At 41.1% G+C, this 26,247-nt stretch overlaps 1 protein-coding gene across 2 annotated transcripts in view; it reads right to left on the reverse strand.

Annotated features, from left to right (window-relative positions):
* The window catches only part of bcas3 (BCAS3 microtubule associated cell migration factor), a 200,008-nt gene that overhangs the window by 121,605 nt on the left and 52,156 nt on the right, over positions 1-26,247 (reverse strand). Inside the window, exons 16-20 of one of the 2 annotated variants that reach the window (XM_030776762.1) lie at positions 15,005-15,155; positions 9,511-9,555; positions 1,269-1,393; positions 739-904; positions 116-216 (exon numbers count right to left, since the gene is read on the reverse strand). In XM_030776762.1, coding sequence (XP_030632622.1) covers positions 116-216; positions 739-904; positions 1,269-1,393; positions 9,511-9,555; positions 15,005-15,155 — 588 coding nt within the window. The remainder of the gene's footprint in view (positions 1-115; positions 217-738; positions 905-1,268; positions 1,394-9,510; positions 9,556-15,004; positions 15,156-26,247) is intronic. The other variant, XM_030776763.1, reaches the window with a different exon arrangement.

The raw sequence follows: 26,247 nt of genomic DNA on the forward strand, positions 1-26,247 counted from the left end.
ACATTAATCAGTAGGTCATGCTTTGTTGCACTAACCTTATTCAGAGTTTAAAACTCATACATACAAATACACACACACACACACACACACACACACCCCTCTGCAAAGCACTTACATCCAGCCAGGAGGTACTGGTAGTACTGCACTAAGTCAGAGGCCAGCACCAAGGGGTGGTTACTGTTGAAAGGAGGTTGTAGCTCATTCCACTGTGGGGTTCTATTCAAAACAAACACAGAAATCAATTTAGGAAGCACAAATCAAAGAGTCAGATGTATAGAACAGATCCCCTGCTGTGCTATAATGGACTCAACTCCCTCCAGCCTTTAAACCTTCAAGTCCTCGTGTTTCTAGTGCCCTGAGCAGATATTATAGCGCATGTTATTTCTGCACACACAGTTTAGATACTGTGGTGTTATCTCTGCAGTCTCTCAATCTTTTCATCCTTTTTGCTCAAGACAACAAGAAACTGCTGGCTCTGGCCATTACTAAAGCTTGTTCTTTTGCAACACCAGTGTCAGTGATGGCTGCTAAATCTGAACACGCTAACAAGTAAGACTGTCAGCTACTGTTAACTTTTTTTAATTGAAAAACTGGAAAACTGCAAATATTAGTAAAACTTAAGCCCTCTGAGTAAATGTGTGGTAAAGACACTCATCCTGTATGATGTATGTATACTGAGGAGTCAGAATGACTAGGTGTAAAGAGGTATGAAATGGAGATAAGACTGCAGCACTGCACCTGGCTAGGTTCCAACAGGCTCTCGGACAGGTGTTTAGTTCCAGAGGCGTGTCATCGCTGATCTTCTGGGCCGTGCTGATTGGCCGAGGCTCTAGCACGTGTTCCACCAGGTTTCCGTAGCAGCTCAGAATGTACAGAGAGTCAACAATGGCCTGGCGGGACTGATCTGTGAGACATATATATGCATGTAAACATATACAGATATCCACACACAATACACAATTTAAAAGTAAAGGTAGGACTGCATTAATGACAGTGTACAAGAACTTAAAAACCTAGGAAGCTAGGTCAGAGTCAATATCTGACACTGCATTTCCTGTAAATGACTGCGCATTACTAATTTGAGAGGAAAAACTAAAAAAATGTTCATAATGTCTGTTTTGAAAGAACAACAACAAAACCAAATAGTTTTAAAAAATTGTACAGCCCCTTGATTCAAATTGGTCTGGGACACATCCTGGCAATTATCCTGTGCACTGGGCAGATTAACTGGGCAGATGTCTCCAGCATGTTTCTCACTGGCCACTGACCTTTCTCTCGCTTCATATTGGGGTTGGTGATGAACCAGGATCGCGACGGAGCAAATACAGCAGCCACGCAGAACTCCCCTCCTGTGGATTTACTGGGCGAGATCTGAGGGGGCGACTTGGCTTTGCTACAGGAGACAGAGGAGACATGAATGAGACATGAATGAGACATGAATGAGCATCTTGTAGAGCTTAGAAATAGAAGACAGAGAGAGAGGGCTGCTTCCACAATCTGGCATGGAGAATCCCAGAGTCAAATAACAGAGGAAAGTAAAAGCCACATCACTGAAAAGAAAAAGAGGCGCTTTGGAGTTTGGATGAATAAATCAAAGACATTGAATGACTTATTTTCAGGTTTTGGTATGAGCCAAGAATATTTCACATCAATGAACACAACACTTTATTTGCAGAAAAGGAAAAAAAAACAAAAAAAAACAAAAAACATAAAAGAACATATATAATATAGCACAACAGCAATACATGCAATGATGTAACATATAACCCTTTGCTAATGTAAACTAAAATATGACTAGATAAGCTGAAAATACATCATTTTTAAACAAGCCACTGTTAATTTAACGGTCATATTTAACATTTATTTCGTAATGTCTTTACAAAACAAAAGGCAAAGTTGTCACTGTCTGAAAAACAAAAAACACGAATGCCATAAATCATGACAATGAAACATTTGAGTACAAATGACGGTGACCTTTATTTCTTAAAAGTGAAATTGACATTTAAGACGCGTATATTTTTTGTAAAAGTGTGTACACGTCCTCAGTTCAGTCTCCCTGCAAATGAAATAAATCAAACCGGACCACACGGCACAGTCTGGGGCGTGACTGTGCATGTGTGTGTGTGTGTCTGTCTGTATGTGTGTCTGCATGTGTGTGTATATGTGTGTGTGTTTCGTTTCTGAAGTCCATGCACTGCTTGTCTATCATATCCTTTGCCAGTACATGAAACTCAATATGCTACAAAAGGGAAACAGACTGTTTTTGTAGGTTTCTCTTTAAAATCTGTGTATCCACACACACGCACGAACACACAGACACACACACACACACATACACACGCTATAGATGTTTCGGCTTGTGTGGGTGTCATATAATGGCAGTCATTTGCTAATAAATCTGCCTCAAATGAAAGCCCTCCAGCTGCTTCCTTCAGGTCTTGTGCCTTCTACAAAAGAATTTATTGAGGACTATTAGATTATGCTGCATGCCAGGAACGTTTTGATGAAACCAAACACAGGAATGGTTCTGAGCCAGTGATAGGGCTTTGCATATGGAATTCATTCTAAAACAGTAGTTGTGAAGTATCAATGTCCAAGCTCTGTGCGTAACCTCCACTGTAAAAGTTACCCTCTGTATCTCAGCCATGTAAGTGGCTGTGAAGTCTGCATATAGCCAATTCCCCTGGCGGTTCAGTGATGAATTCTCACAGGACAAGAAACAAAACCCATATAATGGCCTATTCGTAAGGGACGACTACAGAAAAAAAAGGGGGGCTTGGGGATGTCTTGGTGATTCCAGCAAGCACGCTCTTCGAACAGTGCAATGTCCTACATACTTTGTGTATGTTGTGTATAGATACAACAAAGGCAAATGGTCCATATGTGAAAATTTGACTTCTGTATAGGGAGGAGGGCCCTATGCGGCTCGCGGTTGAGAGTAAATGTGGAGAGACTGTCCAGTCGCTGAACTCTTCTCTCCGAGCCAGGATTACGTACAAATAGGTGTTGAGTGACCTTCTGAGGTGCTGATCTCTCACTCTTTCTCTTCCCTTAAAACTGTCAGCGAGTCATAAATTACTCCAGCCACAAGGGGTGACATTGACATCTTTGTTTAGCGGACGTCGCGAAGAGAATGCATATTTGGAAAAAAAAGAAAAAAAAGAAAGAAAGACAGAAATGAAAGAAAAGAAAAAAAACACAAACACGTTATTGGCCTGCGTTTGTTAGTGTTGGAGAGAGACGGGCGAACTGAATAAGTAAATCTGTTCAGTGTGCAGTAAGCAGCATTGATGCAGAGATAGCAGCACACCAGGATACTGCCTTGACTGACATCCCAACGCGCCTCCACCTCCTCCAGCCTGTCTGTCTGTCAGCGTGTCCAGGAAATAAAGCGCTAAAACAAACACACACAGTCTCCACAGGATGTAGACTGAGTACAGTTCACTCCACTTAGTCTCTACATGTCCGCCGTAAGGTGACAAATCTAAGAATCACTGATATTATGACGGTAGATGCCACTGGACACGTGAAACACATCTATCTTTTTACTGAGGAAATCACAACATCTATCACCTACTAAAAAGATACATAGATAGATAAGATAAGATAAAATCTGGTAAGATAAGAAAAATACACAGACAGACAGATGCATACATACTTATATACATCAATACACACTCACATAAATACCACAGTTCGCCATTCAAAGAGCCTGTAGAATTTCATTGCTGGCCATAGAATCAGAGGTTTTGAAGGGTTTCAATGAGATTACTTTTACAGTGAGGGAGACAGGTGGAGCTCAGGGCTTTTAGGGACAGAGTTTCATTGATGAATGTCTGATGTGCTCTTTCACAAGCACACATTAAAGCCTCAAAAGCTTGTGGTCAGCTGGTTTCAATCACCCGGGAAACACAACCTGATTCCTGTATGACTTTTCATTAATTTTTGCTACACTGAAAACTGACGCACACCACCGCAAAACGTTTTTGGGCAAGAGCGAAGAAACCATATCCTTCTACACTCTTCCGGGTAGAGTAAGCTTTGAATAACAAATATGGGAATAACATTAGTCTTAAAGACATGTTTTAAGGTATATTTGGCATATTTAAATGTCAAACCACTGCCTCTGATGATGATGATAACAATGAAAGCAGTGAAGAAGGGGTTTGTGCTAAGACTAAGGTCTGCTCGAGATCCAAGTTTCCCAGGAAGCGTGGTGTGTGTGTGCTGTTTAACCAATGAGGTTTTGAATCTGATCAGCTATGCCGAGAATTCTTTGAAGAGGCCTTCGTCAACAGCCTCTGCCAACGGAGCCATATACAGTTTGGTCCGCAATTTTCCAGTTCTTTACGTAAAACTGCCACTGAAGTTTATCCATCTGTATTTCACATCACTCTCTTTTCCCTCTTGGTCTAACTTGAAGTGGCTTGAACGTGTTGAGGTTTCTCCTCCCATGACAGGCAACTCAGGCTGGGGCAACTCTGGATACCATATGGAAGAAGGGGAGTTATTCTTAATGAACACTGGCATAGAGAGCAATTTAGCAAAACAAAAATGAAAACCAATATCAATAAATTATGAAACAAATATATTTAGCGAGATGGAAGAGAAGGGGAGATGGACGTTATTAAACAAAAGCCAAGTGTCTTTCTTTCTTTTTTTCTTTCTCTCTCATTTTCCTCTGCCCTGCTGCTTCTAATAGGGACACTTAGGGGTTTTCTGCTTTACTCATATCCAAATTCACTGAAAATGACTCTCCTCATGTCAATTCAACTGCTCATTTAAGAATAAAGACAAAATTTGGACACCACACCAAGTACCATAAGTCATACATAAATTACACAAACATATTTACACTCAAAAAATTGGGTTAACCCCAAAAAATCACTTAATCACTGGGACTTAGAAAAACACATTTTTTAATTAAACAAATGCGTACTCTTAATTTGATCTGGTATGTTATCCAGGGCTGAGTGGAAAGGGCTGAGTAAAAGGGAATGACTCTCTGAACACTGAGCTACTGAAAGTTATCATCATTACGGCCACCGAGACGCTGGCTGACCTCTTTAGGAGACCCAGATCTAGATGCATTATGTCATTTAAGGAGACTGGGTAAAAAAAAAAAAAAAAAAGAAAGAAAAGAAAAAAAGCTTCATCTTCAAACTACCCTAGAAAATGCAACCTCAGCGACTCTGACAACCCGTGTGGTGTAAAACTCCTTTCCATTCCCAGCAAGGTCTTCTGCAGGATACTGCTCGAAGGGATTGACACAGCAGCCGGTGACAGACAGAGGTGAGAGCAAGCGGGTTTCTATACAGGAAGAGGACGTATTGATCAGATGCTTTACCACGCAAACAATACTGAGTAATACCTTCGATGGAATGCACCTCTCTGCATCAACGTTATTGACCCTGAGAAATCGTTTGACAGCATTCACCATGAGAGAGCCCTGTGTGAAGAACCTCAGGGCCTATGGAACAGCGCCAGAGATCGTTCATCTGGTCGGGAAGTTTTATGAACGCCTTGTGTGATATTATCCTTGAGAAGGTAAACAGAGCCATTCCAAGTAAAACGAAGTGTCATGCGAGGCTGCGTGCTTTCTCCGACTTCTGTTGACTGAGTGATGCACCAAACGACATCAGCGTGTGCCTACAGAATCCAGTGGAACCTGTTTTCACAGCCTGGAGAATGTCACCTATGCTCACGACCTAGCTGCTATCTTGTCAAAGTACGCCCGCTCCAAGGAGAGATCAAATAGGCTGGGGTGTGTTTGTAATTCCTACATAATGTATATCAAACCACTTTCTATTTCACTATCAATTAAAACCGATAGAGAGGCGCTACACCGAGTTGAAGACCACCTACTGTTTCCAGTCTCATTAGCAGTGATGGCAGTTCCAGTAAAGAAACCCAGTCACAACTCAAAAAAAGCCTTGGCTGTTTTCAGCTTGCTCCATCTCATTCAAAACAACGCATTGTCAAAATTCAAGGTCAGACTTTACTACTGCAATGCAAGGTCAGAGCACTGGAAAATGATTAATAAGCACGATCGGCAATATTGGGATCTCCAACAAGGGTTTGTCTTCACAAGCCACGTAGCATAAATAAGCTCGCATGACAATAACAATGTCTCATTAAAGTCGCTCTTTGACAGACTCCTGTTAGAAAAAGTGAGAGAGGACAGTGCTGAAAGAATACGGGGGAGGAGAGGAACGGCCGAGTTTGAAAAGACAGGTCTCACATGGGCGTGGATGGTGGATTTTTACAGTCTTCCCTCTCAGCTGGGATGACGAGGAATAAGAAAGCGAGAGAACAAGTATTGGCAAAATTCAATCTGTGAACTACAGCATCAAAGTCTCTGAGCATTTCAGCACCAGAGAGCAAGAGGTGCCTACTGAAGGAGAAGCAGTCTCCATCGATTTTTGCCGTAAACAAATGGGATCAAGCTCACTGCAGTCAGACATCTGCTGAAAAGAAAAAAAAAAAAAAACCTTTACGCTCTGACTGGCCGAGAAGGCAAAGTTCACCATATGGTTTATGTATATCAGGCAAAAAGAGTGGGGAATTAGAGAGCGCTTGACAAAGGCAGGCAGGCAGGATGTGTCCAACGTCACTTTTATTATTTTACGGCAGCCTTCCAAAACAGAACCGAGCTCGGAGCCGCGGCACGCACTCCGCTAATGACAGCCATTTAGGACTGTCCGCCACTGTGACGAACGGTCCTCCGGACCAATCTCTATTAGAGAAACGATTAGGAGGAAATTCTTCTTTATCCACTTCACAGTTCCACATCAACTTAACTGCCAATCCTTTTCTAAACTTTTTTTTTTTAATCCATATACTTAAAATCAGGCCATCAGAATCTCTCTGGGAAAAAAATTGCAGAGGAATAATATACACAGGATGTCTACCATTAGCATTAAGTTTCACTCAATGGGGGAAAAAAAAGAAAGTCATTGTCAGCGTCATAGTTTCGCATGCTAATGACTAACCTTTGTTAAAAGTTTGTGAGCCCTTGAAATCACAGTGGGCCTTGGGAGGGAAAATAGGCTTTAATTAAACAGCATGAGAGGATTCTGCAACAAAGAAAAGAAACCCAAGATTGAGGCCTTGCCACACAAGGGAAGAAAGCACATGCTATTCATTTTGGGGGGGGGGGGGGGGGGGGGGGGGGGGGGGGGGGGCACCGAGCAGACGTCAGTAACTCAAGGAAGTCAGTTGGAAGGGACAAGTTCATTTTGCTGAGCTCCTCAATCTTTTATACATAAGTGAAGCTGTCATAATGGTGCTTCTCTTGAAGGCCCGTACGCATCTGATTTCACGAGACAGCACAGACGAAAGCCTCAACTTCTGCCCCAGGAGCATTGAGAGAGGTTGACTATTTCAGATCTCATTTCTCTGACGGAAGTAAAGTTCATCTGTGAATGCTTTGCATTTACTGATCTTTGCTTGACTTGTGGGTTACTTTTTTGTCTTTTTTTTTTCTAAGGAAGAAAGAAAGAAAACAGATGACGGCAAAAATGTGTGTTGATTAGTTTACAAAGACAGTCTACTTTACTTAATGAATATAGTTCAGTTTAAGTATAATGTATTAAGGTTGTAACAAAACCGAAATGTTTGATGACAGACAAAAATGTGATCCGTTGTTCTTTACCTTAGAGCTAGATAAAAATATTTCATGCCAGACAGATGGAAATGGCTAAGAAACTCCTAAAGTAGCTCACAAATTTATTTTTACAAATTGGATTCACATGAAACTCAAACAATTCAACAATAGTGCAACAACATTCTTTCTCTTGTTCCATTCGAGAAGATTAGAGCAGCAACAAAAGACAGTGCGAGTGACTTAGAAAGGATTTGGAAATGGATTTTTGAAATCCATTACTTCACATATTGTACCTCATGTCCTACATGTTCTGAATTGTTGTTATTGTTGTTTTTGTTGTTACTCAATTAAAAAGTAATATAGCATTCATTAAAAAATAAAATCAAAAATAAACAAATTGGATGTCAAACTGCAGTCAGAAGTTTATATTCTGACCCAGGGAGATAGAGTAAAAGTGCCTGAACATAAAATAAAAATTTAAGAGCATCAATTACTTTGATTTGTTGTTGGAAGAAAATTAGCCATTACTGCCGTAATTGAACCACTATAACTTAACTTTACATTGACCTCCTCTGACTTCACATTTAATTAAACGTGAGAGGCACTGAATGTTTTTCCTAATGGACAGTCAAGTTAGCAATTATACAATTACCCTATTACATTATGAAACGGTCACATCAATTTAAGGATCAAATAGATGGACAACTACTGAACATACAGCAACACACAACACACACGCGCACACACGCGCGCGCACACACACACACACACACACACAGAAAAGGGGAGGGGGTCAAAGCAGAGCTAGCCCGTTTATCATGAACTGTTGCATGGATGTTGCACAAACGTCATGAGGTTGTAAAATCATGAGGACTGAAGAAACAGCTGCACAAAGACTTTTTTTTTTTCCAGAACAAACAAGCTTCATTTTTAGCCATGAACAAGATGAATACAACATGAGAGTGGGGTCAAACAAGCCAAAACAAAGACAAGAAGTGTCCTGTAAGATTTCCTGAGTGTGGTGCTTATAGGACCACCTCTATGACACCAATAAGAGGTTTTGCACTAAATCACGTGTTCACATAGCAGCCTGAAGCTGTCTGCTAACTCACATATCCACAAAGCAAATAGGAAAAAATATGAGAAATTTACCACTTTTCCCCACCTATTTGTGTTGTTTTAGTAGGAATTAGTAGGAATTTCCTTGCTTAACTGAAATGTAACACCTGCATAAAAGAGTAGATGAAGTCAAAGATTCACTCAAACAAATTAGGGAACATGTACATGTGTATGTATGTGTACAATTTTTTTTTTCTCTTCCCCCATTTTAGAAAAAAGCTAGCCAGAGGGCTTAAATAGCACAATTCATTCGGGGACTGTGGATATTTTTTATATACACTCTGAATTTGTTAAATCATTTGCCTTTTAAAGAGTAAATGATTAACAAATATTTATCAAGGTGGATTAAACACACAACCTCTATTTTTGCTTCTATATAGACAATGGAAAACAGTTTCAGTTGAAGAGTAATGGCTTAACTCCTTGTTCTCCTTGTAGACTCCTCTCTACTTGTAATGATTATACTGCAACTAAGACCTCTCTACGCTACAAAATTATGCTGCCATCTCAGCCTGGGCAAATTGTGCATCTACAGGATAACTCCAAGAAGTGAAAAGCAGTAACTAAGTCAGAATGTCCATCCATCATGTCCATCTAAACACAGAGACTGACAATAAAATATAAAAAAGCATGCCCATGGCTTTGCCCAAAAGACGCTCAAACACACTAATAATAGATTACTAAAATAAATATGTAGAAAAATGAATGAAAGACAAAATGAACGTAGCTGCATACTGAAGCAAAGCATGCTGGGAGTGAATTTGGAAAAAAAAAAAAAAACTCACCATGGAGTTTTAATGGAAAAACATCCTGCCCCAAAGAGGTAGGGTCTTCATGACAGGAGAGATACACACACAGAGATAGATGGGAAAAACATTATTATAGAGTTGCCTGGATAAACAGTTAACATACATAGCATTCATCATGTCTGCTTTAATGCAACAACACAAAAGCAAGACAGTCTTGTGTCATATAGTCATTTCACTGGAGGGAGACGGACATGAAAGATATATGTTCATAAATGTCAACAAACATTGAAAGGAGCAAGGGGGTTAACTTCGTAGGGTGCAGCTTAAGAAAAACACCCGTTTTCTCCCCCCTTCCTCTTTGTTCTTTACATATTTGCTGAAGATGTGAACAAAAAAAAAGAAGAGATGTTCATAAAAGCTGCTCTTTTGAATAATCTGGAAAAATCGGTGAGGGTTTGCACATGTTCAGGCTGCATTGCAATGCTGAAGTTGGAGGGGGTGTGTGTTCCTGCACTCATCCGGTCCTCTCAACTAGAGTGACACATCCAACTAAAGTTTACAGTAAACAGCGTTTTGTAAAAAGCAATACCGAGAGATGAGACCACACTCTGTCCGTCCAAGACAAATAAGTTATGTGGAGAGGGCTCTGTTGAAAGAATGTTCTAGTCGACCAAAGCGACGCAATTATTCTCCAGAGAACATGAGCTTGGGTTTTTGTTTAAATATGTATCATCGTTGTCTGCTTTTGTCTGGGAAATGGAAATGTCTGAAAACGATCTATTGTCTGGGATTTCATTGATCATAAGGACGTCTCTTCTTAGAGCTGTTCCGCGGTGTGACAAATGGTTTGGATTTGGGTTAGCTTACATGACTTATTGAGCTTGACATTTTGAGTAATGGACGTGTCGCATTCGCACAGAAGCTTAAAGCCTGTAGACGCCATGCTGGATGTACATGATAAAACCTGCACAGCTCCAAAGTCCAATCTCAAGTGGAACAGTGTTGTTCCAGCCTTGAGTGAGGTACTTCAGCTGAATTGCTTCAGCAAATATCCAGCTGCGTAAATGGACTAATGCCAATCTACAATAAATGCTAGCTATACAAGTCTCCGTGGAGAGGGAGCTTACAGCTTGTGTTTAGAAAAGACCTACTCGCGAACCCTCTCTCTCTCTCTCTCTCTCTCTCTCTCGTTGAATTATGATATCAAGCTTTATGAACTTCTGAGGTGTCACAGCAAAAGGGTTTGTTGGTGTCAGTAGAGGTTACGCTTGCTCTGTAGGTCAGTGACCAGTATGTACTGGTTCACTGTTTGAATGATAATGGAGGAGTAGGAGTCTATTGTAAACTAGCACTTGAAGCAACTCGTCCTTGGAGCCTTTGCAAGGATAAATCACCCAAAAGCACTCATCGGCCCCTCTCTGCTGACTAGACCCTTTAATCCTCAGCCGTTTCCCTTGACATCCAAGGTCACGTCCTGTCCTCTGTATTGATAAGTTTTTGTTCATCCAAAAAAAAAGATGGAAAAAAAAGCCAAATAACCATTGATCGCTTGTGGTCTGTTTTCAATACTCCACAAAATCATTATCAACACACACCCTGAAGATGCAGAACAGTGAATACCCTGAATGGTTAACGGAGCAGATTTTACCAAACCATGCTGCTAAAACAAAAGATTTTTGGATGTATTTGCAGGAAAACAATATCACGCTTACAACGCAGACTACACGTACACTGTTATATCAGAACGGGTCTGTACCAGATGGTCCAGCTGAGGGGCAGCGACCCCACTTCTACCAAATAATCTTTCACACATTTATCTCTTAACCCGCTGCTCTAATGCTGCACTTTCTGGGCCATTAAAACGAGGTGATTTGTCCAAATGGTTTAAGTTGTGACGTTTTACATTCGAAGGCCGGTGTCCTGCGCAATCTCTTACTGTGGCGACCCGAGCACTAAAAGCTATTTCCAAACTCATTACGCATCCATGAGACAATGATCTCAAAGCAGCTCACTGCAAGTATTATGCTAAGACGACCATATCTGGTGGGGTGACGAGAGTCAATTCTCCTTTTTAGAGACCCACACTTACAATGATATCAGGGCAAAACGCCATCAAACAAGATTCACCTCAGTTTGGCACGGCATTCTTACTGAACTCAACATATGTTGAATTTGTTGGCCAGAGCAGGATCACTCTCAGCCAATGAGGTAACTCCAGAGCTAAACGAGTCAGGAAAGAGGTCCCAAAGTGACATTAGAGTTCCTCTGTTTTTCTTTTTCCTTTTGAATTTTTCCCCCCCGTCAGCCTCAGCAGACCAGTGCTGTTGCAGAGCTGAAAACCAGGACTTCAAGGGAATCATTTCAAGGGAATCAACGTGCCAGCTTTAGGTACTGACTCAAGAGGCCACATTCACTACATGACTGAGAACTAGTGTGAGTGCTAGTGGAGCTGGAGTTTCTTGCTAGCTCCTAGTTCTTGCTCCAATGCACAATTATTGCAGATCAAACTGCAACATCAAAATCCAGAAAAAATGGTCAGAAATTCAGAACATCTAATGATCCACAACAGCTGAAATTATTAAATTATTAGTTTATTCTAAAGCTTCCCCTTAAGTACAAACTCAAGCAGTTATTGTAAAATTAACAGTTAAAACCAAAGACTCTGGTCAAGGCATGAGGTTGGCCCAGAACTGGGGATAATCTACAAGGTTTCTGAATGGCGTCCAGCCATATGAGTGAACCAGACAAATGCCTGTGCTCTCAGCTGAAGAAAGCTCTGGAGTGTTTCACACGACCCCACACACGTCTAGCCAATGTAGGTTACGCAGCTGGTGTGCCAACAGCCACCCTGCCAACAGCAATCAGCTCATACAGGTGTAAACACATCTGCTCACATGCACAGACACACACACACACGTATGCGCACACATACATAAACATACACACACACACACATACACACACAGACATACATATAATCTCACACACACACACGCACACACAGATAATGACACACACAAACACACACACACATACACACACAGACATACATATAATCTCACACACACACACGCACACACAGATAATGACACACACAAACACACACACATGCACACATACGCACGCGTGGATGCAGACACACACGAGCACACGCACGCGTGGGCAAACACACACACGCACACACACATAAGCAGACCTGCACAGACAAGACAGATGGTGCCTCCCTGCTCCTGTGCAGGCTGCCCAAAAGCACCCACTACTACACATGTCTAGCCATGGAGTAAAAAGGTGGAGGTCCAATCAGCACACGTCCTTGCGCCATCGCAGTGGTCCGCAACAGCCCGTGCAACCGCGACGTCTAACGTCTGGTCGAATTAAGCGAGAGGCTGTTGTTCTCAGGTGGACGGCCTCCCACATGCTAGTGAGGGCGTCAGCCCTAGGAGCTGAGGCTGGCAGGGAAAGGCAGGGGTGGGGGTGGGGGTCGGGCCGTACTGACAGGCTCAGAGGATATGAGTACAGGCAGAAGTGGGTGCAGGGGAGCAGCTGATGGACACATACAGCCCAGCGTAGCCTTCCTCCGTGCGTCGCGATCTTTCACGTGTGCCGGCCTAAGCTGAAGAAGCGAGACCACAGATGGACCGTGATTTCAGCACAGGAGGCTTGGCCGGCCCCTCAAGTGGCCGCTCTGTCAGTGGATTTGCGGAGAGCGATGTTGAGAGACTGGACATGCGTTGAATAGTCGAGCATCAGACACATGTCTGATAAAGTGAGGTAAACCATAGAGATATGAGGATTCAGGGGACCAGCAAAAGGCACAGGGCATATCCACCATATCACAATGACGTCTAAATCAGATCCCTCTGGAAATATTCACAGAGTAACCATATACTATTCATGGCTTAAGAAAAAAGACTAGTTAAAATAAACTGGAAAATCCCCAGTAACACACACGCTCTAGACCAAAACGCACAGGATGTAGGCTTGTGATCACGCAGGGCCAGGTCTGTGATCAAATGTCATTTCTGTCGGATCGGTGTTTCGTTAGCGCATTTCCTATTCAAACATGAAAGGACGGCATCATTTAAATGAAAATAAACTATTGAAATTTGTCATAATTATGAGGAGACGGTATGTAAATGCATGCTGTGGACACTGATACGGTTGGCTGCTCTTCACGGCAGTATTGTCATTACATACTGTAGAACATGGTGATCTGTATCCAGCAATTTTTTTTCCTTTTGTTTTGTTTTTATTGTTTTTTAAATAATGTGACCATATGTACTGGTATAATGTCTCTGAATGCAGGTGATCACTATTACTAGAATATTATACTGTAATATATTCAAACTATAACCTTACGCAGGAAGAGGGGTGATCTCCTCCTCCGTGCAGTATTTTGACACATAAAATGTGAGAAAGAGAAACATTTTAAATAAACAACAACAAAAAAAAAGTCTTCAAAATGCCCATTTTCAATCAGTTTACATGTCTTTACATGTCTTATTTACAAATTCATGGCTCATACTTACAAAAGGACATATTACAATTGTACAGATATTTCCTTGTGTAACAGGGTCATTATTAGACCAATAGTTCTGCCTCTAGTCGACATCTTTTCCAACTGCTGGATGAGACATGACTATATCCAACTGAAAGTCAGGAAAAGCAGTGCTGAGTGTGTGATCTGTTTGGCCTAACTTCACTGGTATGACTGCAGTTTGGAGAGCCTGAGTAAACAGTAGGATTTTACTGCTGTTGACTGGAAACAAACCCCTGGGTTTTAATATCTTACTGGTATCTGTAGCCCTATATTAAAACAGTAATAAAACTCCATGCATTTCAAAGAATACTGAGGAGTGTGTCTCTGCAGTACTGATTCAGTCACTGTAGAAATGAATTCATCCACTGCAGAAATGACATATTGACTATCCCTCTGAACACCTATGCTATTGCAGTTTAGGTTCTTAATGATGATTATCAATCTTGATAAACATTACATCTGTAAAACTGTTTCAGATTCAAGGGGGTAAAAATATTTTTCAGCTCACAAAGCAGAGTTTTTAGAATAAATTACGAACATAATAAAATCAAATAAAACAAAATAAAATCAAATGTCATATCTCAAGTAATTACGGTCATTTGTGTATCCCTGTGCCAAGAACAAGTTTTGTTCAAGACAAGTAACAAATCAGCTCTGAAAGGCAGCTGTCCTTGGGCACGCCCATTCTGCTTTCAGTGTTATTTCCTAAAATTCAGTGGTACTGATTCTCCTACAATGGGCCTTAAATGAGCATTCTGTCGGTACTGTTTCTTTTTGTCTGCTCTTGTCGGTTGGTCTTTCAGTTCAGTCCACTCAGAGAACACCCATTTTGACTCTCTACACGTCAGCTACACAGCACAGGCGGAGAACGGCTAATAGTTTACACTTCATAACTTTGATTCTGGCTGGCTCTCTGCGAACAGAGCAAACTGAAGGCTGTCAGTGTATTAAGGTGAGTCTGAGGTGGGACACTGTGAGTGTGGTCCTTACCCTGTGCGTTTAGTGATGGTGCCCAGGGTCATGGGCTGCTTTATCTGGGCCAGGGGCAGCAGGATGGTCAGACTGGGGAGAGGAGACAGGCGTGGGTTACCCATGTTGTTGTTGGTGAAGTTGTTGTAGGACTCTTGACTGGTCAGTTTAGCTGAGGAGGAAAAAAAAAAAAAAGAGAGAGAGAAAAAGAAACATGTGTGGGAATTAATGCATTTGTAATGACTGACGTCACGCGGAATCACTTTACTGGATAGAAGTATGACAAAAACCGCATCAAAAGGCTTTGACATATTTTGGCGTAACTTGAAAAGCGCAACTCCAAATTCTCTGTCAATGAAAACATGATGAAGCTTTCCTGAAATAAAACTGACCCATAACCAAACACAAAGAAAACAACATTTGCTTTGAATGTCATGAGGTTAAATGAAAATAAACAGCTTTTTGGATAGCCATAAACAGTTACTGCAGTGTAAAAAAAAAAAAAAACCATTCAAAGCAAGAACAGAATGGTTTCTGTTGTGGGGGGGGGGGGGGGGGGGTCCAAAATGTTATGCATGTTCCACTAGGCTGCACTAATCTTGTCTGATTTAAAAAAAAAAAGGGGGGGGGGGGGGGTAGGAGGGGAGGGGAGGGGAAGAGAGATGAATGATTGTAAACTTAAAAGCACAGGCAATGAGGGGGCTGAAGTGATTTAGTTTGGCCCCTGAGGGCCTCCACTAGCATTTCCACACCTGAGGCTCTCAAGCCCAGACCTTGTGTCATCCAGAGCTGTCCTGATTGAGACTAACCACCTCAAGATGCAGCGTCACAGAGCCCCATGCTAATCAGAACCAATCAACAGTCACTCTTCATCGTCCCTCTGCTAAAAACCACTACACAGCAGTCTACGAAAAGACTTCATAAAGGACAAAAAAAAAAAAAAAACCCACACCAAAATGCAATTACATTATTTGAAAGACTTCCTTCTGAAGCCTAATAGCCTTTCAGAGTCTTTTTTTTTCTTTTTCTTTTAGAGGGACTTATTTTGAAAACAAAAGGGAAAAAGGTGGGTGGGGGGTCCTGTTGGGAACTCAGTGTTTTGAGAAGGTGGCTTTAAAAAACAGACCTGGCTGGAACACATATGGAAGTGTTCAGATATTACATCACAGCGCCGGAGCAATCAACCCAGGACAAACTCACCGCCTCTCTCGCACACACCTACACATTCGAATAATGGATAATGATTCAGGCAACTCCTCAAAAATGTTTTATTTGGCAGTGATCAACCAATAAAATTTAGTTAAATATAGTTAACTCCCATGCACACCTGTTTTCAGTCTTCACTTTTGGCGATGGATAGTGATATTAAGTTTTTTACAAGCCAAGGACAATTTAAAATGCCTGATAGCACTTAATGTTTACACCTTCTCTGCTTGCGTTTGTACAACAGGACAACTAGAAAGTCCTTGAATCTATTATTCTCCATATCAACAAGCAAAGACCAAGACAGAATATTATCAGAACGGATATTTCTGTAGTACGTTTGTGCAAATCTCAAAATGAAACTACACAACGTGCACTCTGTTCAACAAAACTATATCTAAACTCAAAATGACATAAACCTTAGGCCCAGTTCAGATAAATTCTGTAAATGTTTTCTTATTCACTATTGTAATTTCAAATGATGAGGGCCATTGAAGTGAAAAGGAACAAAAAAAAAAGAAAAAGAAAATCTAGAAACACAAAAATGATTATTTGAGCCTCAAAGTGCTGAGAGCAGCCATGCCCCCCCTCCCCCCTTGCCCTCCCCCCCACCACCAATACCAATGTTTTGGAGGGTTTTTAGATCATTACCAAGTTTTTCTGTGTTTCATTAATGCAGAGAAACGCTGGCTTTGTGCTTAACCAAAGAGAGGCCATTTAGGCCTCCTGGACCTCAATAGAGCCGGGCATTGGCAGCAGACATTACACAAACCCCCACAGAACCCTGTCGCACACAGGGCCTGCCTCTCAAGGGCTCTTCACATTTCAAAACCACTACACCCCAAGAGCAGCCACCTTTTGTGTGCCGAGAGCAGCAGAAAAAGAAAAAGAATTCGAACAGGAAGCAGCCTGAAAACCCATAATGGTGCTTCTGATGGACAAAGACTACGAGATGAGGTAGGGAAAAAAAATGTCTTAATGAATTTTGCATCCTTCCAAAAGACAAACTCTCTTGCGCACGCTCGGTCTTTCTCGCTCTCTCTCTCTCTCTCTCGCTCCCTCCCTCTCTCTGAGCACCCATTTAACCCTCTCTGACTCTTTTGTAGGTAGCACAATAGGAACCTGCAGAGAGACATAAGCAAAACAACCACCAAAACCATCACACCAGATATTTAAATTCATCAAACTCTCTGTTTAATACACTGAAGGCAAGAGAAATAGGCAGTATTGGATACAAAACCCAGGTGTGGCCAGTCATCTTCGGGCAAAACTTCTGCAGGTCAGTACATGTGAGTCAGAAGTGGCAGTGGTGTCCGGCTGCTCAAAGCGATATTGAGATGGCGGTCATTTGATTAATGACTCGCGCGGGATGCTCTGGGCACCGATACATGACAGAGCGCTGGAAAGAAGATCCATCAATGCAAATCGGCAGCCGTCGCGAGCTTCGCTCCAGGAGGCCGGCCGGGGTCAGTTCTGTCACCTGACCCCTCGGATTCCGGCTCTCTCCGCCTCTATTTGCATTTTCTTCTAATGGCTGCTCCTTGCTCTGCCCTGACACTGATATCTTGTTTTTCAAGCCCAAGCTGTTCTATTTGCATCGAATAAAGTAATATGCCCTGCCCATCAAAGCTTACCTGTCACTTTCACTTGTGCTGCAGCAGGTTAATTACTCAACCAACAGATATCAATGGAAACCTTTAAGAACAAGTTTTAATGTTGTAAGAATAATGAATCATTCTGTCCCATTTCATCTAAATGAAGGAGACTTAAAAGTAGAGACAGCATTTCCTTGGATTAATGACGCACGCTACAGCTTGACACATTTACATGTTCAATGCTAATGTGTAATCAAGGAAAGGAACATAGGAACTCAGTGTATGTGATGTAGCCTATGGCTGAGACAAAAAAGGTAGTGACAGTGCCTATGGCTGAGAAAAAAAGGTAGTGACAGTGTCTGGGGAATGCTTTGAAATATACCATAAAGTCCATTCATGCCTTTTTCTAGCTTGTCCAAGATTCCCAGACCTGTTTGAAAAGCAACACTGAACAGACAGGAGCTTGGGATTAGGGTTAGGGAGAGTGGGGGGGATAGGGGAGAGGAAGAAGATGAACAATGGATACGATGCTGAGCTGGGGCCGGGGGGGGGGGGGGGGGGCACTGTCACGTCAAGTCGGCTCGCACAAATTCCCTATACTATCATTATTAAAATACTCACTTCCAGGGAAGAAAAAAAAAGGAGAAGAAGAAGAAAAGGAAAAAAAATGGGAGGCCAGAAAAGTGCCGGATAAAAGCAATCCCAGGAGACAAAGTGAAAACAAATTAAAAGGACCATTATAAAACACAGATGCTGCAAGGAAAATAAACTTCGTGAGATTTACTGTTTTCTGACGAGATTGGACCATTGTGGAAAAGACATCAGCGGCGACTCCCAGGTAATACCAAAGCAAGGCCAAGGCTGCACAACCACCCCCCCCCCCAACCCTTCTTTTAAGAAGTTTTTAACCCTCCTGCTATTTTCAGCCTAGCAGTGGGGTCAAGCCAGCCTATGTGAACATGGCAAAAGTCCAGTCTTTCTCCCAAACCATCAGTGAATGGGAGTGCTTTTAAAGAGACAGGATTTTTAAGAAAAGATTGTGAGACTCTTTTTTTTTTTATATAAATCTATCTACCGTAAAGTACATTTTCTGTTAAAAGGAGCATACCTCTAGACATTGCCTTAACACAACAGCTTTTCCTTAGAGAGACAGCTCACTTAGGCCTAGATCTTAATAGGACAAAATTCCTAGGAGGAATGAGAAATTGTAAATGTTTTCTCCATATTCCTGGTCTAATCTAGATCTGTTTAAAAAAAAAAATGTAAGTCAGCATGACCTAATTGTTCACAAACAAAAATTATTTTAGTTGAATTGCTCTCCAAAAAAAAAAAAACATTTTTCTGTTGACTGTGAAGCTATTACGATCAGCAAAAAATATGGAATTTGGTCGTTTGTATCTAGGACATGATATAAAACTATGTTTAAAGAAAAAACCCGGCAGTGTTCTAAGTTTTAAGTGTGATTTAAAGGTGTTTAAAGGCATTAAGATGCATTCGTTTAAGCCAGTGCCTGTAATCAGACCCTAGAGTTTACATGTCAGCAGCTCGCCAGACATATACCTGGCCGATAGTTAGAGAATCTACAAAGTTTTGTGGATCGGATGACACCGTTACAAAAACCATATGTGAGCAAGTTTGTTTGGGTGTGGGTCCCTTCGCAAGAACGGACAGAAGGTGGGGGAGTCGGGGGACCTGGGGTTAAAGCCCGAGGTTTCGGGAGGCTCAGACCCTTCAGCTCAGATGAGCAGAGAGAGAAAGAGGGAGAGCGAGAGAGAGAGAGAGAGAGAGGGAGAGAGAGAGAGAGAGAGAGCGAGAGAGAGGGGGTCCATGTGCAGATGAACAGGAAGGCGTCCAGAGACTCAGTCAATGGATCTCAGCATGTGGCTGTGATCAGGAGTTCGTAATCTGATCACAGCAATGTACTTATTGGTAAGTGAAGACCAAATTCAAGTCATCAATGCAGGCTTGACAAGAGAGGGGTATCAAGACAGAGAAAAAAACCCCCAAACAAACAAACAAATGAAAAAAAAACCCAAGGTACATCCATCAATTCACAAAATCATAGTTCTCTTGGAGTTGTTTGAAACATCTATGTGTCCAACACATGTCTTGAGTCTATTCCCAATCTGTTCCTCCATTTCCTAACTAATATTAATCTAATGCAGAGTGAAATTATGTGCATCTTTGTGCAAACACTCAAAGGCCTGTCAGCACAAGTTCCCTTTGGGGTTTTCAACACCAAACATATGTCTATTCCTTTGTACACAAGAACAGTCAGATAACATATAAAAGACTATTTAGTTTGTATGTACCAAAGAACACATAATTGAGCGCAGAAAGGCAATTAAAAAGCCACATCATTTAGAAAGGGGTAAAAACCTGAAAATATAAACAGTATACTATTGAGATTAATCTCAATCGAAGAGTATCTTAATAATCAACTTGTAAGCAAACCAGATGTAAATCTGTAGGAACCCTTACCACAATTCCTTTGGTTCTAATAGGGTAATTAAACAAAAAAGAGAAAAGAGGAAAGAGGAGATCAAAAGTGAGGACAGTTTAACATAGCTGCCCCAAAAAATAGCCGTAAAGAAATACACTGCCCGATAGCCAAGAGAAAAAGGACAGGGGAAAAAAAACCCTGAAATCCGAAATTTCACAATTATGGAAAATGAGGATAAATATTGTGAAACAGAAAACAAGTTGTGGTGGTATTAAATTCCAAAAATTTCCACCCTATCCTTACATCTTCATTGAGTTTTGAGTCTGCCATGTCATCCCTGAATGATAAACTTTGTGTAAAATGGCGCCCTTAGAGGAGTGATATCATCACAGTCTCTGGTGTTAGTTTGGTTAGTTTATGTGCTAGTCATAAACAGATGACCCGTTCATTCCAATTTAAGCCACTTGTCTGGAACTGGTTTGGAATTCCTGCTCGCTCTGACAATGGCAAAAAAGAGAAACAAAAAAAAAACAAAAAAGAAAAAAACAAACAACACAAAGCTGCCGACAAAAAACACAAGCAAGCAAATGCCGGTTATTGTCAAACATGACATACAGAGGAAATGCACCGGGCGTCGCCCTCCTTTATGGTACTGACTTGACGGTCAGTCATGACTTTGCATCATTTCTATCATTCTGTTTAGTTCTGAGACTGTTCCAGAGCCGTCCCGGGTCAGAGGTTTGACAGATGAGAAAGAGGTAGGGAGGCATATCGCTAAGACCCACACAACAGGGGCTTCCCAAGCATCTCATCAAGTCGCGTTGATGCATTACGGCGAAATACTCAGAGATGATTTTTGTGTCTGAGAGAAATCATTTTATTTATTTATTTATTTTTGTTTGTTTGTTTGTTGTGCTAGATAAAAAATAATGTGTACTCTGAGCTGGGAGGAATACACATATGGGGAGGCCTGTGCACAGACAATGGTTCTCTCCAGTTCTGAACCTGTCCACACATAGTGCAAGACACACCACTGGTCAAAAAGTTTAAAAAGGTGTAAACTGTGTGATAAATCAAAGCAACAAATGAATGGTCAAGAAGCTAGTAACAACTCTGAATCGGCCATCAATGAACTCTCACTGACAAAACTTGCCTAATGTTGCTAGTTTTTGAGATTATATGACTCAAACTACACTCAATTAAACATTTTCATTAAAACTCTCAGTTGGGAAGACTTTAATACATATGACCGAACAATAAAAAATAAAATCTTGAGATGAGAGTTTTACTCTGTGCTCTTTCATTTAAAAGCACAACCATAGCAGCCAATCACAGCGTCATCTCTCAGACCTGTTGTCCTGTGTGGAATCTCAACCATATCATGCACTTACTTTACAGAGCAAAATGAGAATTGAATTCAATAGGGAAAATGGACCGAAAAAAAAACCTGCTGTCATATTCATCGCTATACATATCAGTTCTGAAGTAAATGGGTTGATTTATCGTGATATGGATTTTCTAGCCATATTGCCAAGCTCTGGGGTAATATCCAGTATTCAAGAGAAAAAAAAAATGAAATCATATAACATTTCAGCTTATTTCTCTCAATAGCAGTCCTCTGACACATTCTGTAAAAGCACTGCCAAGTTCCACTGCTATTTGTCCAGACCGCGGCTGACGGCTTAAGTAATTTGATGATAGTGCAGAAAATTTTACCAGGTTTCTCAAGGTATAGCGGCACAGCCTGCTTTCACAAGGCAGACACAGATGTGTTAAATGCAACTGGCAAGTTGAGTTTCCTTTAATTAATGTTACCACCATAAAACCACATGTTCTGCACCTCCCAAATTAATCAAACTTCTTAGAACCAAAAGACTCTATTCTGGTTCCAAACACACTCCAAAAGTGGTAATCTGAACCTGCTTGGAAGGAAGGCTATTTTCAAACTCATTTGCGTAATTAAAATATATATTTTACAACTTAAACACTATTTGCTGCTGAACTAATAGAGCTCGAATTATGATTACCATCCAGTAACAATGGGCGTCTCAACTAGTTGCAACCTCCAAATGCCCCCTACTTAAAATATCATAGTTTTGCATTGAGAACATCTGGGTAAGCCCTATATTCTTACCATCTAGATCTACAGGCTCTGCTTTTACACAAATATACTCATATTATGACAACTGAACAATACCAAAAATCCACAATGGGAATCTTTGCACAATATCTGCCCTACATAAACAGTTCATCGTCTAATAATCGAAGTTTACAGGAGCAAAGGCAATACTATCATGCAGATTGCGACAATATATTATTTTCCTCCAAGAGACATGCCCCTTCTATATAATGCTGTCATTTCTCCCAGTGCTGTTGTGCTCAGGTTTTCTAATGGCCATGTGGGGTAAGTGTGACCCACTGAGACGGGCCTCAGTCGTTCCCCTACATGGTGAGAACTGTTGGCTTTGGGACAGTGCATTCACTCAGGTCATGAGAAGTGTCAAAAATGCATTTCCTTGCGGTGGGAAAAGGCCAGCAAGTTTCATCAAGACTCACATTTTGCCTGATAAAGACACAGCAACGGCCCTGCTTTCACATGAGAAGAGAAAGAGAGGAGGAAAAAAACAAAAAACAAAAAACAAAAAGCACACACACACACACACACAAAAAAAACCTAACAAGGACATGAGGGCCAGACCAACAGGCACTAGACATTCTCTCTCTTGTGTCCCTAAGTGTATCAAAGTAGAATAAACAACAGAACTTTTCCTGTGAGTTAAAGGAGGTAATTACTGATCATTCAAAACCATATCCCCCCTCCATAAAATACAGAACTACAATAAAGAAAAATAAGCTTTTAATACAGGCTCCATAGTATCATAGCTTAGATTGTGTCTCTGTTAAATTCACTTTAGGCTTATAGGAATAAGTGGCAGACCAAGTAAAGTATTACAATTGTTTACAACAATTACCTTTTGATATATTATACCTGCACCAGAAATAAGGATAAAATAAGAGCAAGACTTAATTTTTGCAGACTGTTGGCAGACATCAGAGATTTGATTTTATAAAATGCCTTTTGTTTTACTATATTAAGAGAATAAAAGAATGGCTTGATAAGACGACCTTGAAAGACACCATATGACCCCAGCATAAAATGCCATTCAGCTCATTCCATGAGCACATTTATGCAGCACATTAGAAAAAGAGAACGTAACATGTATTGAGAACTTAACATGGAACTGAGTATCTACTGAAAAACAATCTATATTTCCCTAATTGTTTCTCAGAGATACAGGATGACTAAATGTACGTATACACACATGAAAATGTTCCTGTGAGTTCAATATCTAATACAAATGTCTGTGAAACTTAGTGTTTAATTTTTTGGATTTATCCAAAATATTCTGACAGGTTTTCAGATAAACCCTTACTCTATTTTATTTCTATGAGAGATTTATATTTTCCCAGAATGCTATTTATGGGAAGTTTATGACACCCTTTTTTTCCCCCATTTTTTTTTTTTTTATCGAAACAGTGTTAACTTCATAAACCTACGATAAATTTAATGAAAAAAGCAACACATCATAAACCTCATCATAACATAAGCTCGCGTATAAGTTTTGATTATTGAATTACAGTTTTATTCTATAACAATAAACATCATAAGTCAACTGTGACAGTTCCAAAAGAACAAATGTCAGTGTAGGTGGGCTATCAACAATAAACAAATAAACCTCATCTCAGCATAACAAGAAAACATAATAAAATATAAAAATAAAAATGTTATTATAATTTTATCATTTTACTGCAAATAAGCGCATTCCAAATATCGAAATCCACATGAAAAAAAACGCAGGAAAGGAAAGCCCATTTTTCCATGTGAAGAGGATGCCATTCATAAAACTGGACAAATTACAGAGCAGGTCCAGTCCTTTTGTTGGATTAGATTCATATAAAGAGAAAACTTTGCTGCACAGTTCAGGCCCTGTGAGTCTTTCCCTCTCCCTCTCTCTCTCTCTCTCTCTCAGTGAAGCAGAATATGGACTCTTGTCTCAAACAGCCAGCCTCGCTTTGGCAAGGAAATCTGAGAATGCAGTGCCACACAGAGGCTGGAGCCGGTACTGCAAGCACCTTTGGCTCTACCCTGATGTGATGAACACAACACTCTGTAACCAGAGCAATAAATCTTCAGATTCTCTCCGCATTAGTAGGAGACTGGGAAGGAAACAACGGCGCATGGTGAAACACTGTGGTATGTTAAAACATTACTGCTACTTTGATGTATGCACTGATCTGACACTAGCTGATTACTGGGAGAAAAGGGTAAAGTTCCATCTTTTAAGAGTCAGTCTGAGTAAGACCTCTTAAAGTCACTGATAGGGAGTTTGGGCATGAGTCTACGCCACCACAAAAGGCAGATGAGGCAGTCTGTGATTACAGAGGATTTTGTTTGTCTGTCCCTTCCTGAGCAGATCAGATCTGCTTGTTTGGTTAGGTCTTTTTCTCTCTCTTACTCTGTGTGTGTGTGTGTGTGTGTGTGTGTGTGTGCAAGGGGAGTGGGGGGGGGGGGCAGAGCAGGCAGAGGGGGGAGAGAGAGACAGAGACAGAGAGAAAGAAAGGCAGAGGAGGGAGAGAAGGAGAGAGAGAGACAGAGAGAGAGAAAGAGAGAGAGAGAGAGTGACAAATAAAGATGGCAAAGTAAACAAGAAAAGTCTATGTTCTGTGACTGTAATTCACTGTGGGACACAATAGAATGACCTGTGTTAAAGTGAAGCACCAGCCAACATAAACCATAAAAACTTCCCAGATAAAACCCACCATTCAGAATTCAAGAGATGGTGCTAGAACGGCAACAACACTGAGGAACAACACGCATGACAAAATGCTCACCAAATATCATACTCCACATAACTCTTCAGAACATCAACATCTCTCACAGCTACAGTTATCAACAGCCAACACAGCTCTAAGCCAATATCGAAATGTATGATTTTTAAATTAAAATACAGACTTTCTAGAATGGGTTAGGGGCACAACTAGTCTCGATGGCTCGAGAGCTGCTTTTTATCAGAAGATTAGCGTCATCTGTTGCAACTTTGTTGTAATGGGTGCTGGATTCTCTTAAGGACTCATTGTAAATGGTGTGCAACTTTTAGTAAAAGCATCCGTGATGACTCATGTTTTCGCTTCGCCATGATGAATGACACAACGGGGCGTTCGTACAGATAAAACGAGCATGAAACCCAAACAAGTTATGTGTTGACTTTTCGAGCCACAAAGGAAGTATCCCTCTATCAGCGACGAATTAACAGTTTCCCGTTGCACCATGTTTTTCCTTTCACAACAGCCTATGAACATATGCCAAATGCCAGATGCTCCTATCAAGACCACCAAGTTTTTTTTCTCCATGCCGGACCCAAAAAAAACACCCGAACACTGACTAAAACAATCATCTCCGAAAGGCTGGTCCAATCTCACACACAACGCTCAAACCGCAAGTAGAAATGTACTGATTATGTGTATTGTGTTCTGCACTATCAACGCAAGTTTCCACTCTAGCAAACAACAAGAGGATCCATACTAATTAATTAACTAGCTAACAATCTAGCTAACTGACTAACTTTGTAACTAATCTGTTAACTGACACACTATGCAACTAGCTCGCAAGATGAATGTATTTCCAGATTTGTCTGTCTACCTACCTATCAAACAATCTCAAAGTATTCTATTTAAAAAAAAACATCTTCTCATCCTCGCTCCTCTCTGTAAAAGGTTCCTTCGGTAACCTCAGAGATAATGAGGAAGAGAGGGTGCTGCCACCACAGTCCAGACAGCCTTACAGGGAACAGTGTGTGACAGCAGTGGCAGCAGTAGCAGAGCTGGGCCTATCTGCTCTGCTCCCCACAAAACAGCCACACATAGCCATTTACAGTCTGTTCCACGTCCTCCGTCCCAGCTGGAGCTTCACCGCCACATAGCACGGGCTCCCAAAACAACATTTGCTCTGCCGTCTCGTGCAC

Source organism: Chanos chanos, chromosome 6 (assembly GCF_902362185.1).
Source record: "Chanos chanos chromosome 6, fChaCha1.1, whole genome shotgun sequence".
Lineage (NCBI taxonomy): Eukaryota > Metazoa > Chordata > Actinopteri > Gonorynchiformes > Chanidae > Chanos > Chanos chanos.